This window comes from Perca fluviatilis, chromosome 9 (genome assembly GCF_010015445.1).
Source record: "Perca fluviatilis chromosome 9, GENO_Pfluv_1.0, whole genome shotgun sequence".
In the NCBI taxonomy this organism is placed as follows: domain Eukaryota; kingdom Metazoa; phylum Chordata; class Actinopteri; order Perciformes; family Percidae; genus Perca; species Perca fluviatilis.
In genome coordinates, this window is record NC_053120.1 from 1,071,445 (window position 1) to 1,088,332 (window position 16,888).

General features: G+C 43.6%; 1 protein-coding gene across 1 annotated transcript in view; it reads right to left on the reverse strand.

The window, feature by feature from the left end:
- Positions 1 to 473: 473 nt before the first annotated feature.
- Positions 474 to 16,888, reverse strand: part of LOC120565933 (mitotic spindle positioning) — a 40,655-nt gene continuing 24,240 nt past the window's right edge. The window contains 10 exon segments of the mRNA XM_039812067.1: positions 474 to 924; positions 2,453 to 2,491; positions 2,619 to 2,711; positions 2,713 to 2,825; positions 5,600 to 5,907; positions 6,650 to 6,909; positions 9,788 to 10,183; positions 10,531 to 10,799; positions 11,479 to 11,992; positions 13,279 to 13,626. Of these exon segments, the coding sequence (XP_039668001.1) occupies positions 835 to 924; positions 2,453 to 2,491; positions 2,619 to 2,711; positions 2,713 to 2,825; positions 5,600 to 5,907; positions 6,650 to 6,909; positions 9,788 to 10,183; positions 10,531 to 10,799; positions 11,479 to 11,992; positions 13,279 to 13,626 (2,430 nt within the window). The 3' untranslated portion in view covers positions 474 to 834.

Sequence of the window (16,888 nt, forward strand, 5' to 3'; positions counted from 1 at the left end):
GCTCTCCATCCAACCTCACTGAGCTCGAGCTGTTTGCAGGAGGAATGGGCAAAAATGTCAGTCTCTCGATGTGCAAAACTGATAGAGACATACCCCAGCGACTTACAGCTGTAATCGCAGCAAAAGGTGGCGCTACAAAGTATTAACTTAAGGGGGCTGAATAATTTTGCACGCCCAATATTTCAGTTTTTTATTTGTTTAAAAGTTTTGAAATATCCAATAAATTTCATTCCACTTCATGATTGTGTCCCACTTGTTGTTGATTCTTCACAAAAAATTACAGTTTAATATCTTTATGTTTGAGGCCTGAAATGTGGCAAAAGGTCGAAAAGTTCAAAGGGGCCGAATACTTTCGCAAGGCACTGTATACAAACACACAGACACACACACACACACTCACATACACACACAAACACACACAAACACACACACACACACATTAATTCACTAGCTAACGATGCTAACAGACAGTCTGCAGTTTGAAAAATATTTTTTATTCTTTTAAAATCATGAAAACAATCAGAACTTGTTATTCATCTTTTTTTAATCTTCTTCACTCTCTTTATTTCTCTTCTGACACGTCATCTCTGTTTCTGCTGTCGCTGGCAGCTGATTGGACGAGGAGAGGGGACCAATCAGGAGCAGCTGTTCATTCTGAGTGTTCCACTTTAGTAAAACCATTTTAATCTCAGCTGAGGGAGAAACAATCAGAGAAAAGTTCTGTTAGGGAAGACACAAACTGGGTCAGGACCAGGATCAGGATCAGGATCAGGATCAGGATTAGGATCTGGACCAGGATCAGGACCAGGCCAGGACCAGGATCTGGATCAGGTCTCAGCGGTCCGCCTGGTTGGCGAACTCTCCGGCCTCCCACTGCAGAGCACGCTTGTTTTTATGTCGAGTCACTCGAGTCGACTCAATGACCTGAAAACAGACAAACAGACATTAATGTCCCCCTCTCATTCCCCCTGCTGTGGTGTTTCCCCCTCTCATTCCCCCTGCTCTGGTGTTTCCCCCTCTCATTCCCCCTGCTCTGGTGTTTCCTCCTCTCATTCCCCCTGCTCTGGTGTTTCACCCTCTCATTCCCCCTGCTGTGGTGTTCCCCCTCTCATTCCCCCTGCTCTGGTGTTCCCCCTCTCATTCCCCCTGCTCTGGTGTTTCACCCTCTCATTTCCCCCTGCTCTGGTGTTTCCCCTCTCATCCCCCTGCTCTGGTGTTTCCCCTTTCATTTCCCCCTGCTGTGGTGTTTCACCCCTCTCTTCCCCCTGCTCTGGCGTTTCCCCTCTCATTCCCCCTGCTCTGGTGTTTCCCCCTCTCATTCCCCCTTCTCTGGTGTTTCCCCTCTCATTCCCCCTGCTCTGGTGTTTCCCCCTCTCATTCCCCCTGCTCTGGTGTTTCCCCTCTCATTCCCCCTGCTCTGGTGTTTCCCCTCTCATTCCTCCTGCTCTGGTGTTTCCCCCTCTCATTCCCCCTGCTCTGGTGTTTCCCCCTCTCATTCCCCCTGCTCTGGTGTTCCCCCTCTCATTCCCCCTGCTCTGGTGTTTCCCCTCTCATTCCTCTTGCTCTGGGTGTTCCCCCTCTCATTCCCCCTGCTCTGGTGTTCCCCCTCTCATTCCCCTGGCTCTGGTGTTCCCCCTCTCATTCCCCCTGCTCTGGTGTTTCCCCCTCTCATTCCCCCTGCTCTAGTGTTCCCCCCTCTCATTCCTCTTGCTCTGATGTTTCACCCTCTCATTTCCCCCTGCTCTGGCGTCCCCCTCTCATTCCCCCTGCTCTGGTGTTTCCCCCTCTCATTCCCCCTGCTCTGGTGTTTCCCCTTCTCATTCCCCCTGCTCTGCCCCCCTCTCATTCCCCCTGCTCTGGTGTTTCCCCTTCTCATTCCCCCTGCTCTGCGTCCCCCCTCTCATTCCCCCTGCTCTGGTGTTTCCCCTTCTCATTCCCCCTGCTCTGGTGTTTCCCCTTCTCATTCCCCCTGCTCTGGCGTCCCCCCTCTCATTCCCCCTGCTCTGGTGTTTCCCCTTCTCATTCCCCCCTGCTCTGGCGTTCCCCTCTCATTCCCCCTGCTCTGGTGTTTCCCCCTCTCATTCCCCCGCGCCGCGTCCCCCTCTCATTCCCCCTGCTCTGTTGTTTCCCCTCTCATTTCCCCCTGCTCTGGTGTTTCCCCCTCTCATTCCCTCTGCTCCGGTGTTTCCCCCTCTCATTCCCCCTGCTCTGGTGTTTCCCCCTCTCATTCCCCATACTCTGTTGTTTCCCCCTCTCATTTTCCATACTCTGGTGTTTCCCCTCTCATTCCCCCTACTCTGTTGTTTCCCCTCTCATTCCCGCTGCTCTGGTGTTTCCCCCTCTCATTCCCCCTGCTTTGGGGTTTCCCCTCTCATTCCCCCTGCTCTGGTGTTTCCCCCTCTCATTCCCCCTGCTCTGGTGCAGTATGAAGGTAAATGAAGTTGGGTTGTACCTCATTATTCACGTCGTCGACCAGCTGAATCCCTGCATACTGAAAACAGAAAAACAAACAAATTAATGTTGACAGGAAGCACAAGAACCTTCAAAATAAGAGCCTCAGTGTTGAAGACTTACTGCACCTAGAACCTTCAAAATAAGAGTCTGTGTTGAAGACTTACTGCGCTCTCGTCCAGCTTCTCTTTGACTCGTCTCTCCTCAAAGTCCTGCAGCAGCGTCTCCGTCAGACCTCTGAGGGGAGGGGGGGCCGAGGTGCCACGGGAGGGGAGGGGGAGGAGGGGAGGAGAAGGGCTGAGCGGTGACGAAGGAGATGGAGGGCAGACGGGCGGAGGGACGAGCATACTGAGAGGAAACACTGACGGTTTTATCTGGAACACAACGGGAAGGACACAGTCAATGACATCATCCATGACATCACAGCTGAAGACTTGACCTTTGAACTTGCACATTGGTAGGTCATCGGTAGGTCAGCGATACGTGAACTTTGACCTCAATAGCAGACTGTGATGGATTCTCTCTGCAGAGAATGAATTAGTTATCCGAAACAAACGGCAGCCTAAACAGTGTGCGTAACAAAAAGTCTAATATTTGAGAGAAAAAGTTGAATATATCAGATGTTTTTCCAAATATTTTCAAATAAAATGTTTGAGATTTTGAGACTATTTTGAGAAAGGAAGTTGAATACTTTGAGGAAAAAAAAGAGTTGAATACTTTGAAAATAAAAGTCAGATTATTAGATTATTATTATTTATAAGAATTCTGTATTTTAGAGAAACATCAGCCACGAAAACTTGAACAATTAGGAACCAGTTTTGGTTCTAAAACTCAAGGTTGCTTTGTAGTCTGGACGGCCCAAATGGAGAGCTGTGTTTGGATGCTGCCTGTCAGTCAAGGTTTTGGAAACCTAGCAGGAATGTGCTGCGTACAATCAGTTAAAACCTGAATGGACTCTGGTGTGGAAGCTGCTGGCTGTCTCATAAACAGCCGAGAGAATCAGTAACTTAACGAGAGGACGACCAAAGTCCTTCAGCTGCTTCAGCTGCTTCAGCTGCACGCTACGTAAATCAGTAACCAGTCAACAGATTGTTCTTGGGATTATATATCATGTATTATTTATTATGACTAGTATGGTCTTTATGAGGTTTAGGTGCAGCATCTGAGCCCAATGAACGTAACTTAAAGACTTTCCTCAGATCTGATGACTGTAGTCGGACTTCTTTAGCTGTAAGTTTCATCTTTAAGCTTTCTGAGTGTTATTTACTGTATGTATTATCTGATGATAAGTCTGTTATTTCCCTGTGGTCATATTTTGTGATTTGTTTCACCCTGCACTATCAGTTGATCTCATCTGAGTGTACACAGGTAATGGAGAACACCGGATTGGTCCAGCAGAGCTGATTGCTGTTTCCTGATTGGTCGCCTGGAGGACAGCAGCCATTTTAAGCCTCATCAGGCAGGAACTCAGACTCTCTCTTCACTCTGCCATTCCCAACATGTGCCTGTGTAAATCTGTGTCTTGTGTTCAAGTTGTTGTGAGTAGTGTAAACAGCCTTCAGTGAAAATGGTTGTTTTGAGCTCTTGGATTTGTTATCCTTAGCCATTTTGTTTTAGCTGTGAATACATTTTTCTTTGTCTTATATTGCTAGTAGCAGTTTGGTAGGAGTGAGAAGTCCTTTTTGCTTGTTCCCTTTTTCTCATGTTTTGTTATCAGAAGCCTAGGTTAGAGCTTTGTCTTTTCTTTACATCTTGTTTTGGTTTAGGAAAGTTTTAGGTTGTCTCTAGAGTTGTTTGTTGTGTGTGTGGGCCTCATCTCCGAATAAAATAGAAACTGCTACTTTGCAATTCTTTGTCCTGGCCATGTTTGGGAGTGGGAAGAGTGGGTGGGGCACACCTTATGTTGCATCCGGTTTACCCCTAAACATCAGGTGACAACATCACATGACCCCAGCTACAGAGCTCTGTGAGAATCAGCGGCCGTTGGTAGTTGAGTAACCCGAGAATAGGTGACTGTGAGCTGGGACACCGCGAGCTGCCGTTGGTTTGGCCGGAGATTAAGGTGAAGTTTAGGCACCAAAAAAGTGAGCGATATGTGACGACAACAGTTACGTTTTTTCTTTTTTTATTATTATTTTTGGGGCCTTTATTTTCATTGGACAGATGAAGACATGAAAGGGAAGAGAGAGGGGGATGACATGCAGTAAAGGGCCGGAGGTCGGAGTCGAACCCACGGCCGTTGCATTGAGGAGTTAACCTATATACGGTATATGGGTGTGCGCTCTACCAGGTGAGCTACCCATGCACCTAAAAAGTTTAAAAAAAACGTATTAAGTTTAGGAAAAAGATGGTGGTTTGGATTAAAACTCTCTCAAGGACCAAACACGTGTTTCCTGGGTGACAGTATGTTGTTTTCCCCAGGACATGAACATGAAGTTTGATTCCATTCTATTTTCAATTTGAATGCACAACTGTTTTTTAAGCAACAAATAAATAAGAATTCAATACATTACATCTATGTTATTTTGTTTTAGTTAGGAAAGTCTGGTGCCTTCAGTCTCTTCCACATGGTGGAAGGAAGGTATACAGTTTATTATTAATTCAACAACGGTATCGATCGGTATCGGCTATCGACCAACCTCATCTCACAGAACTCCATGAAATAAAAACGGCCCCTTAACTCAAAATCTGTTTCACGGAATCACAAAACATTCCGTGAAACTGCCCACCGAAGAACTCCATGAAATAAACACGGCCCCTTAAGTTAAGAAAAAAAGTTGTGGGAGGGCTTACGTTTCCATGACACATGAGAAAAATGGGATGGTTGGGTTCAGGAAAAACTTTCATACTACTCCCTACTGTAGTCACTCCTAATGCTACATCATCTTCTCATTGACTTTATATTGGCATTGTTTTATGTGGTGACCACACAGAATTATCACACATTCTGTGTGGTCACCACGTAATGTGGTGTTAACAGTTTGTGATCATTTCACGGAGTTCTATGAGACCAGGCTGCTATCGTCAGATACACAAAGCCCAGGCATTGGTATCGGGACTGAAAAAGTCAGATCAGTGCATCCTTAATAAATACGTGGAATATTTATGAAGTGTGCGAGTTCTTCATGAGAACAGCGTGACTCCATACCTGTGTTAGCAGACGGGTAGAACTGAGCGACGGCCATCTTGGTTGCCTGTTCCACGAGCGGTGCGGGAGAGAAGATCTGAGCGTCTGTTTCCTCCCTGTTCTCCCTCAGCTCCTTCAGCTCCCGCTCTCGCCTCAGAGACTCCTCGATCTCCTTCTCTATGAAATCTGGAGTGCCGGCTCCTCGAGACGTCAGCCCGGTGGACTCCAGGTTCTCCCGCCAGGATGGTGGAGGCGTGGCGGCCGGCAGATCACGCCAGCCGGGAGGTGTCGGGGGGGAGGAGGGAGATGATTGATGCTTTAGAAGGATTCTGCAAAGGAAAATAAGAACTAATTACTTTTAGTCATTATTTTACGTAGTGTAGGTAGTGTGTGCAAAGTGTGTGTGTGAATAACTGTGTGTGTGTGCGTGTGTGTGTGTGTGTGTATATATGTGTCTGTTGGTGCGTGTGTGTCTGTGTGTGTGTGTGTATGTGTGTCTGTGTGTGTGTTTGTGTGTGTCTGTGTGTGTGTGTGACTGTGTGTCTGTGTTTGATTGTGTATGTGTGTGTGTGTGTGTGTGTCTGTGTGTGTGTGAGACTGTGTCTGTGTGTGTATGTGTGTCTGTGTGTGTGTGTGTTGTGTGTGTGTGTGTGTGTGTGTGTGTGTGACTGTGTGTCTGTGTTTGATTGTGTATATGTGTGTGTGTGTGTGTGTCTGTGTGTGTGTCTGTGTGTGTGTGTGTGTGACTGTGTGTCTGTGTGTCTGTGTTTGATTGTGTATATGTGTGTGTGTGTGTGTGTCTGTGTGTCTGTGTGTGTGTGTCTGTCCTGTTCTTTCTGACCACGGTGGGACATCTGTAGCAGGAGAAGTTAACCCTCTACTTGATCTCATGGTGTTTATGGAGAAGGAGAACCAGGACATGAGTCGGGGGGTAATGCAACACTACCAAGCCACGGCCGAGCGACATGGTACATAACGCAGAACCATAATTTGGCCTTTACTTTGAGCTAACTATTTTAAGCGTTTCTCCAGTTCATCCAGGATGTTAATATTTGGGATACTAAAGGTTACCTGGTGGGTTGGTGTAGGCTGAAACCTGGAGCGTCCTGGACGTCTGAGTCCCTCTCGGAGAAGTCAGACGGAGCCGAACTCATCCAGCTGAGGCACGACTCGCTTTCTTCAGGGTGTCGATGAGGACAACACGGCAACGTGAAGACTTGGTCTCCAGACTCAGACTGGCATCTTTCTTCTGTCTTCTCGTCCTCGTCTGGTTGGTTTAACTCCATCTTGATGTCCTCCAGCTCCTGCTGAGGATCCAGACTGGGTCGTCCCTGTCAAGACCAACACATTCTCACTCCCATCTCGTAAAATACACTCGGTCAGGTGACCTTTGGTGTTGTTATTGAAGCTAAACGTCTCCTTTAGCGTCATATAACGTGCTTTATCTAAACATGCTTTGTCGGGACTAATGGCATCCCTTTTGATGCAGTTATGTTAAGGAAAAGGTTGTGGGTGAGCTTACGTTTCCATGACACATGGGAATAACGGGACGGTTAAAGAAGAAAGTGACTTTAGGAAATGTGCCACGCGGGACCCGATCCCCCGGTCTCCTGGGTGAAAGTCCTGTGTTTGACCCTTCCATCCCCCAAAACCAACCTCCCTATGAGGAATTTCGCCCCTACATACTACTCTCTAAACCCTGTGTAGCTGCTGCTCTCCCCGGTACGTTCTACAAATACGCTGAAGGACACTTTTTTCGTCGCTTCAGATGCTGACAGACACTGTGAGCCCTGAGGACTAGGGACTAAAGACTTAAAGGAACATGCCGACTTATTGGGAATTTAGCTTATTCACCGTAACCCCCAGAGTAATACATACCCTTCTCATCTCCGTGCGTGCTGTAAAGCTGTCTGACGGCTCCAGCGGCATCAGCCCATCACAGAACAGGCAGGTGAATGGTTCCAGTAATCCTACTGCTCCAAATAAGTGACAAAATAACACCAACATGTTCCTATTTACATGTTGTGATTTGTAGAGTCACAGCGTGTACAAAAACAACGTACATGAGACACAGCCATCTTCTAACCGTAAACAAACCGGGAACTATATTCTCAGGTGGAAGAATATAGTACTTAGGCGGTGATATCTTTCGCAGCAAGCCTGTCTGAGAATATAGTTCCCGGTTTGTTTACTGTTAGAAGATGGCTGTGACTATGATCTAAATCATAACATGTAAATAGGAGTTAACTTTGTCACTTTATCGAAAACCGGAGCAGTAGGCTAGTTGGAGCCAGTTACATTACATTACATTATTACATGTCATTTAGCTGACGCTTTTATCCAAAGCGACTTACAATTGGTATATATGTCAGAGGTTGCACGCCTCTGACATATATACGCCTGGATCTCCCACACCAAAGGCAAGTGTCATATCCACTGCGCCATCACCACCCCACCTGCAGGATGCTTAGCTGGGCTAAGCTAATGCTGGAGCCGTCAGACAGCGTAACAGTACGCACGGAGATGAGAAGGGTATGTATCGACTTGTCTTACTCTGGGGGTTACGGTGAATAAGCTAAATTCCCAATAAGTCGGTGTGTTCCTTTAACTGATCCCAGGTGCTGAGTGAGTGAGTGTGTGAGGCCACATGGGCTCAGATAGGTAGAAATGGGATAGGGACAGCACTTCACGAGATCACATGTTACCTTGGCGACATTTAATAACAAAGATGTTGCTGACACACAATTTTCATTTTAAGTTTGTTGCTTTCCAAACGGCCAAGGCACAGGAGATGGCTGCCTGATTCCAAATGTTTTCAAACGATTGTTTAACAAGCTGGACAACAGGCTGGTCTGTTCCGTGGCCGTGTGTCGTGCTGTTGTTTACCTTTTGTAATTTCCGGATTTCCCTTTGGTCTCCACTGTAAACGTCATTACGCTTTGAACTGTGGGTAATTCCCTTTCCGTGAGTCTGCATTGAGGCAGACTCACGGAAAGAGCTCGGTAAGTGTGTACTCAAACCCTCACGCCCTTTGAAATTCGACATTGGGACAACCCTAAGCCCTTACAAATTTTGCGAGAACACACACCAAAGTCCATGAGTCTGTGAGTCCGGATTTTGGGATTGTGCCACTGTGAGTCCCTACACCATGTGAGTCCCTACACCATGTGTGTTGCGGACTGGCCTGCACCAATTGGCAGGGACCCATGGCGTCACTATTGGACACTCTGGGTCGAGAGAGACAACTCTCTACTGTTGTCTCTCTACATACACCTCTCTACTGTTGTCTCTATAGCCTAGATACTACTCTCTACTGATGTCTCTCTACATACTACTCTCTACTGCTGTCTCTCTACATACTACTCTCTACTGTTGTCTCTCTACATACTACTCTCTACTGCTGTCTCTCTACATACTACTCTCTACCGCTGTCTCTCTACATACTACTCTCTACTGTTGTCTCTCTACATACTACTCTCTACTGCTGTCTCTCTACATACTACTCTCTACCGCTGTCTCTCTACATACACCTCTCTACTGTTGTCTCTATAGCCTAGATACTACTCTCTACTGCTGTCTCTCTACATACTACTCTCTACTGCTGTCTCTCTACATACTACTCTCTACTGTTGTCTCTCTACATACTACTCTCTACTGCTGTCTCTCTACATACTACTCTCTACCGCTGTCTCTCTACATACTACTCTCTACTGCTGTCTCTCTACATACTACTCTCTACTGTTGTCTCTCTACATACACCTCTCTACTGTTGTCTCTATAGCCTAGATACTACTCTCTACTGTTGTCTCTCTACATACTACTCTCTACTGCTGTCTCTCTACATACTACTCTCTACTGTTGTCTCTCTACATACTACTCTCTACTGCTGTCTCTCTACATACTACTCTCTACCGCTGTCTCTCTACATACTACTCTCTACTGCTGTCTCTCTACATACTACTCTCTACTGTTGTCTCTCTACATACACCTCTCTACTGTTGTCTCTCTTCATACTACTCTCTACTGCTGTCTCTCTTAATACCACATCATCTTACTGCTCTGCCCGGTGCGTTCCATAAAGGGTGATTTTTGCGTTGTATCTTACGCTGAGAGACACTGCATCAGTATTTTACAAGTTAGGAGTGAGACCTGGTTGTAGCCGTAGCTAGCTGTCAAATATGGCGGCCGTTCTGCACAAGCTCTACTCACATTGTTAGTTGATGGTCCCAGGATTCCTCCCTGGATCTCCTTCTGGATGATAAAGCTCACCCGACTCTTTTCTTTGGCCCTGATTGGCGCCAGTGGCGACTGGAAGTGTTTGGTTTTGATGACAGGTGCCAGCGGCGACTGCAACCGTTTGGTTTTGATCTCGACCATCTCCGCTCGGCTGTCGCTGAGCTTCAAACCTCGAGAGCGTCGCAGGTTCTCCTCACGCTCCTGAACTAACCGGATCTCCCTTTCTATCGGGGTCTCGTAGCTGCTCCGGTTCTCCTGCTGAGCGCCGTCATTGAACAAACCACTGTCATCGCCGCCGCTAACCTCCACAGACAGCTCCTCCAGGCCGGAGTCCAGGTCATCAAACACACTGCTCTGCTGGCTGAGAGTCTAAAGAAACATGCAAATACAGATTTACCTTATTAGGCATACATAGTGTATGTAATGTCTATGTAGTGTGCATGTAATGTATGTAATGTGTATGTAATGTGTATGAAGTGTGTATGTAGTGTATGTAATGTGTATGTAGTGCGTATGTAGTGTGTATGTAGTGTGTATGTAGTGTATGTAATGCGTATGTAGTGTATATGTAGTGTACATGTAGTGTATGTAATGTGTATGTAGTGTGTATGTAGTGTATGTAATGTTTATGTAATGTGTATGTAGTGTGTATGTAATGTGTATGTAGTGTGTATGTAGTGTATGTAGCGTGTGTAGTGTATGCAATGTGACGTCACCTTCACGCTGTGGAGCGTCTCCACTTCCTGTGATGATGACCTTTCCGACTCCAACAGCGGAGTGTTCAGACGTGTTCTGGAGGACCTCAGCGGGCCGGGCAGCGCCGTCAGACGGTCCCGCTCCATCTGAAGGAACTGTTGTCTCGCTGCGCTGAAGTTGATCTGCTCCTGGTCCACGGTCCCGGTCCCGGGCTCGTTCCCGGTCCGGGGCTCATCAGCGCCTGAGGGTTCTGGTCTGGAGCGAGCAGGACTGTAGCTTACGCTGAAACCTTAAAAAGAAAACAAAGAAGAATAATCCATTCAGCTTCTTATTTCTTATGCAAAACAGCTATTTTATGTATATTTGTTTCTGTATTTATTGGTTATTTCACTTTAATGTTTAACATGTTTGTGTTTGCGTACGTGCACATTCCACCTTACTGTAACTTCATTTGGCAATAAACCCTTTTCTGATTCTGATAACGACGAAGTATAAACTCAGTTATTAAAGTTTAACTTCCCTTCCTTACCCTTTGTACTGTCATACACTCCCATCTGTATAACCATATACAATTTCAGATATTGCATGTACTATTCAGACACACACACACACACACACACACAGACACACACACACAGTGAGACACACAAACACACACACAGACACACAGTGAGACACACACACACAGACACACACACACACACACAAACACAGTGAGACACACAATCACACACACACAGACACACACACAGTGAGACACACACACACACACATACACACACAGACACAAACAGACACACACACACACACAATCACACAGTGAGACATATGCACACACACATAAATACATACATACACTAGACACAAATATATTTACACACACAAATGCACATATATGCGCTAATATACATACTTATACATATACACTCACACATACATAACATCCTTTAAAATATAATAAAGTAAACCTTGGATAAGTTTATTGGGAGATCTGCTCAGATCCAGGCTCTCCAGCGCGCTCCACTGATATTTCAACGTCAGGCTCTTCTTCGGGGCTTGGCTGCGAATGATCTCATGTCGAAGCTGCTTTTCTTCTACTTCGCGAATCGCTTCGGTTCCGTTCTTCGGATCCACTTGGTACTGCGAGTCTCCGTTGCTGTCTGCGAACAGACTCTCCGGCTTCCTGCCGCTGGCGTAGGTCTGTAGTTTGATTCCTTTATCTTCCTTCAGGGTGGCGAGCTGCGCCTGTCGCTGCGGCGACACCATCCAGGCTTCGTTCAGCTCGGCCTCGGGACTCACCGGATCCTCCACGAACGAGTAGAATCCGCAGTGAGAGCCCGAGCTGCTGCTGGGAGTGCTGGGGCTGCTGGGACCCCACTCGCTGGGGCTGCTGGGACGCCACTCCTCGCTGGCGTCACCTCCCTGCTGCAACACCGCGACCTGCCGGGCCTGAACCACCACGTCACCCGAACCCGCGCCCTGCTGGGAGGAGACCAGGGTTAGTTACTCAAACTAGAAGACTAGAAAATTAACTCTAAAAACTAAACTTAACCATCTCAAACCATCTCAAACTAAACTAAACTAAACTAAATTAACTATAAACTAACTCAAACTAAACTAAACCATCTCAAACTAACTCAAACTAAACTAAACTAAACTAAATTAACTATAAACTAACTCAAACTAAACTAAACCATCTCAAACTAAACTAAATTAACTATAAACTAACTAAACTAAACTAAACCATCTCAAACTAACTCAAACTAAACTAAACTAAATTAACTATAAACTAACTCAAACTAAACTAAACCATCTCAAACTAACTCAAACTAAACTAAATTAACTATAAACTAACTCAAACTAAACTAAACCATTTCAAACTAACTCAAACTAAACTAAACTAAATTAACTTTAAACTAACTCAAACTAAACTAAATTAACTTTAAACTAACTCAAACTAAACTAAATTAACTATAAACTAACTCAAACTAAACTAAACCATCTCAAACTAACTCAAACTAAACTAAACTAAACTAAATGAACTATAAACTATCTCAAACTAAACTAAACCATCTCAAACTAACTCAAACTAAACTAAACTAAACTAAACTAACTATAAACTAACTCAAACTAAACTAAACTAAATTAACTATAAACTAACTCAAACTAAACTAAACCATCTCAAACTAACTCAAACTAAACTAAATTAACTATAAACTAACTCAAACTAAACTAAACCATTTCAAACTAACTCAAACTAAACTAAACTAAATTAACTTCAAACTAACTCAAACTAAACTAAATTAACTTTAAACTAACTCAAACTAAACTAAATTAACTATAAACTAACTCAAACTAAACTAAACCATCTCAAACTAACTCAAACTAAACTAAACTAAACTAAATGAACTATAAACTATCTCAAACTAAACTAAACCATCTCAAACTAACTCAAACTAAACTAAACTAAACTAACTATAAACTAACTCAAACTAAACTAAACTAAATTAACTATAAACTAACTCAAACTAAACTAAACCATCTCAAACTAAACTAAACTAAATTAACTATAAACTAACTCAAACTAAACTAAACTAAACTAAACTAAACTAAATTAACTATAAACTAACTCAAACTAAACTAAACTAAACTAAACTAAACTAAACTAAACTAAACTAAATTAACTATAAACTAACTCAAACTAAACTAAACCATCTCAAACTAAACTAAACTAACTCTAAAAACTAACTCAAACTAAAGTAACTGACCTGGGAGGAGACGACCACGGAGGAGAAACTTCGTGCGATGGAGATGTTGTCATAGGTGAAAACCAGATCGTCGGGGCCGGTGGAGTCGCTCGGTGCCGGGCCGGCGATGGAGCGCAGGTCGGAGGGCTGCAGCAGCGGGGAGAGAGGCTTCAACACCCAGCGCCGCGGGACGCTGTCCATGGCTGCAGGGGGCTCTGCTTGGGGCCCTGCAGGGGGATCTGCTGTGGGGGTGGTGGGGGGCCCTTTGGAGCCAGGGGTAGGTGGAGGTTCAGATGGAGGAAGACTCTGAACCGATGTTTGGGAACTGTGAGGATTCAGAGGATCCGGTCGGACGGCTGCAGACAGTCTCTGAAACAAAAGAAGGGACAGGTCGGTTAGAGGACTCTAGTCAACAGATAATATAATAAAACTAGAAAATTACGCAAGAAATTACTTAGTACTTGGTGCACATCCCCAAAACACTGGCTAACAGTACATCTGCTGTTTGACACGTCCTGCAGTAAAGAGTCTCCATCATAGGAGGAGTTTGTGTGTCAAAAATATATATTTAATGATGATTATACCTCTGAAGTTCCTTCTTTAATTCAACATTTTTGGCTTGTGGTGTCAATGATATGAAACACAGAGTAGGTAACAAAAAGGGAACTGTGTGAGTCCTTTCATTGTTTCTATCAGCAGTTGGTATGAACAGAGCCAAAAGTTTAGGTTCTGTGGACTCCATAGTTACATGTCTGCGACCGGCACAAAATGTCCTACATTTTGACCAACCACAATGTATGAAGAGTGAAAATTGTAGGGGAGAGAGCAATTTTTTTGGGAAAATTTCAGAGAATTGTACTACAGCTCCCCCCTCTGTTCTCCACTCTAACTCTCAACATTCTGGCCCCATACACACACATTGGAAAATCTGAAACGGTCTGAAAAGTGGACGATACATAAACTGTGATTTGGTAGGAACCCTGTTTGATATCAGATATCTTTGATATCTTTATTGGGCCCATTCAGCTCGATAAGGACAAAGTCTGCTCTTCGGTTTAAATTTTTAATTAAGAATGACGATACAGTATGGCCCCAAAGAGGGGTTGTTTTGAGCTATGTAAAGCGATTTCTAGAGGATTGCCCATTAAAGTCTATAGGAAATTTTGTGCCGTTTTTTGCTGATTTCGTGAAAACTGTGTGGCAAATCTGTTAGAAAAGTCATAGAACACCATTCCCGGTCATTACACACGTTTTGATGTATTTTGTCTGCATGTGTTGGCAACACTCCGTGACTAGTAGCGGTACAAAATGTGGTGGAATAATAATAATAAGTATGCAGGATAATAGTCATTATAATAATATTATTATAATTATTATTTTTAGAAAACTTTACAAACTCCACATTACAAAGTGCTTCACAAAACAATAAAACATAATATTCTTAAAACAACAAATTAAAACCCGTAGAGTGTAGGTAAGAGAATAAAAATAAAAATGTAAAAAAATAAAAGACAAGTTCAAAGAACGTTCAAGCTCAATTATAATCAGGAAAGTCTCTCCAGAAGAACTTTCCAGGATAAACTTCCTCTCTGAGGGTTTCTGTTCTCAAACTCCTCTTCAGGAAGCAACAAGAGAGCTACACACTGAACATGTCAAGTTCTGAAGAAGATGTGGATGATACAATAAGTCAGGTCTGCACGGTTCTTTCAGGGAATGATTGTAAAGATTTGGTTTAGGACATTTCCTCTAACTGGGACGTTTTGGGAGCGATCGGTGGGATTGCTGAGACTATTTAGCAGAGCCACCGTCGCTGTCACACACACACACACACACAGACACACACAGTCACACATACACACAAACACACACATGTTGTTAGATCTAAAACTAGACAATCTATCATGTCAGGATGTATAAAGCTCCAAAGTTAGGAACATAAAACGTTTCTGGGTCCTGCAGCAAAGTTACACACTCTTGACACTGAGAGACAATCAGCTGTCTGTTAGAGATGTTAGCTAGCATACCATTAGCAGGGTAGCATTAATTCAGACAGTGTGTCTGTGTGTGAGTGATAAACTGCCCCACCTGCAGTCTGACTCTGCTGATAAGAAACCAATGTAACCCTACAAGACTAATGTTCAGCAGCAGTTAGTGTCCACTAAAAGTTCTGAGAGACTCAGATTATTATTCTAAGTGTCTGACAACATTATGGAAAGGATCCCTGCAGAGATAGACCTTTTAGTTAAAGAGTAAAATCCTTTTAGTTTAACATGAAACAGCCCCGAAAATCCCCATCACCAAACCCACCAGACTCCATGTAAATAATCAGGACTTTTAGAGTGTATAGAGCCAGCATATTTCCACCAGACTCCATGTTAATAATCAGGATTTTTAGCGTGTATAGAGCCAGCATATTTCTACCAGACTCCATGTTAATAATCAGGATTTTTAGCGTGTATAGAGCCAGCATATTTCCACCAGACTCCATGTAAATAATCAGTACTTTTAGCATGTATAGAGCCAGCATATTTCCACCAGACTCCATGTAAATAATCAGGACTTTTAGCTTGTATAGAGCCAGCATATCTCCACCAGACTCCATGTAAATAGTCAGGACTTTTAGCGTGTATAGAGCCAGCATATCTCCACATGTAAATGGGTGAATTAAGGGTTTATTTCAACCAAACCAGAGTGGTGATTGTTGGAATAGTGGAAAGATGAACCAAGATGGCTTTTGATAGTTTTATTTAGTATCTGTCCACTTTCAATGAAGTGTGTTTTGCGATGAAAAAAGTCCTGATTATTTACATGGAGTCTGGTAAGACACAGGGACAGTCTGCGATATCAGGATCATGTGATGAACTCTGCAGCAGCTGTTTTATGTTTTACAAGAATTTGAATTAAAATGTGAGGTTAAAAAACATTTATTTAGTATTTTAAGTGATTTTTGTTCCAGTTAAATTTTAAACATATTTTACTGTTAAAAACTTTAAAATCGACAAAAAAGTTATCTTCATGTTTTTGAAGATGTTGGAGTTAGTGTCATTATTAAAGATCAATTATTTATTATTTAGATTATTATTTGAGTTTTTAAAGCTGATTTTCTCACCTTAGATCAGTTTCCAGTCGGCAGCAAAAACTCTGACAGACTGAAAAATAACTCAAGTGACAAAGTTCAGCTGCTATCATCCAATCAGAGACTCCGCCCACTCTGACACTCTCTCTACACACACACACACACACACACACACACACACACACACACAACTATATATATTAATTAAATAATATTTTATAGTCTCTCACACGCTCGTTAAACTAGCTCCTTATGTGCTCTACCAATGCAAGTACAAAAATAAATGGACATAAAACCCCTACTCAACAGTCAACAAAGTCTCACGACATTGCAGAGTAGTTCATCTTACAATGCAGTAGGTGGCTCTAAAGTAAAGATATGTTAGACAATTACATTTTTCTCCTGTGTCTTCGAATTCATAACTTTGTTTAAATCACTTTTTTGCAGCTTTTTTCCACACCTGATATACAAAGATAACCAACATAGAACAACAAAACCAAAATAATTTACCAACATGTATTCAGGAAACTTATAGTATTTTATTGATTCATCATT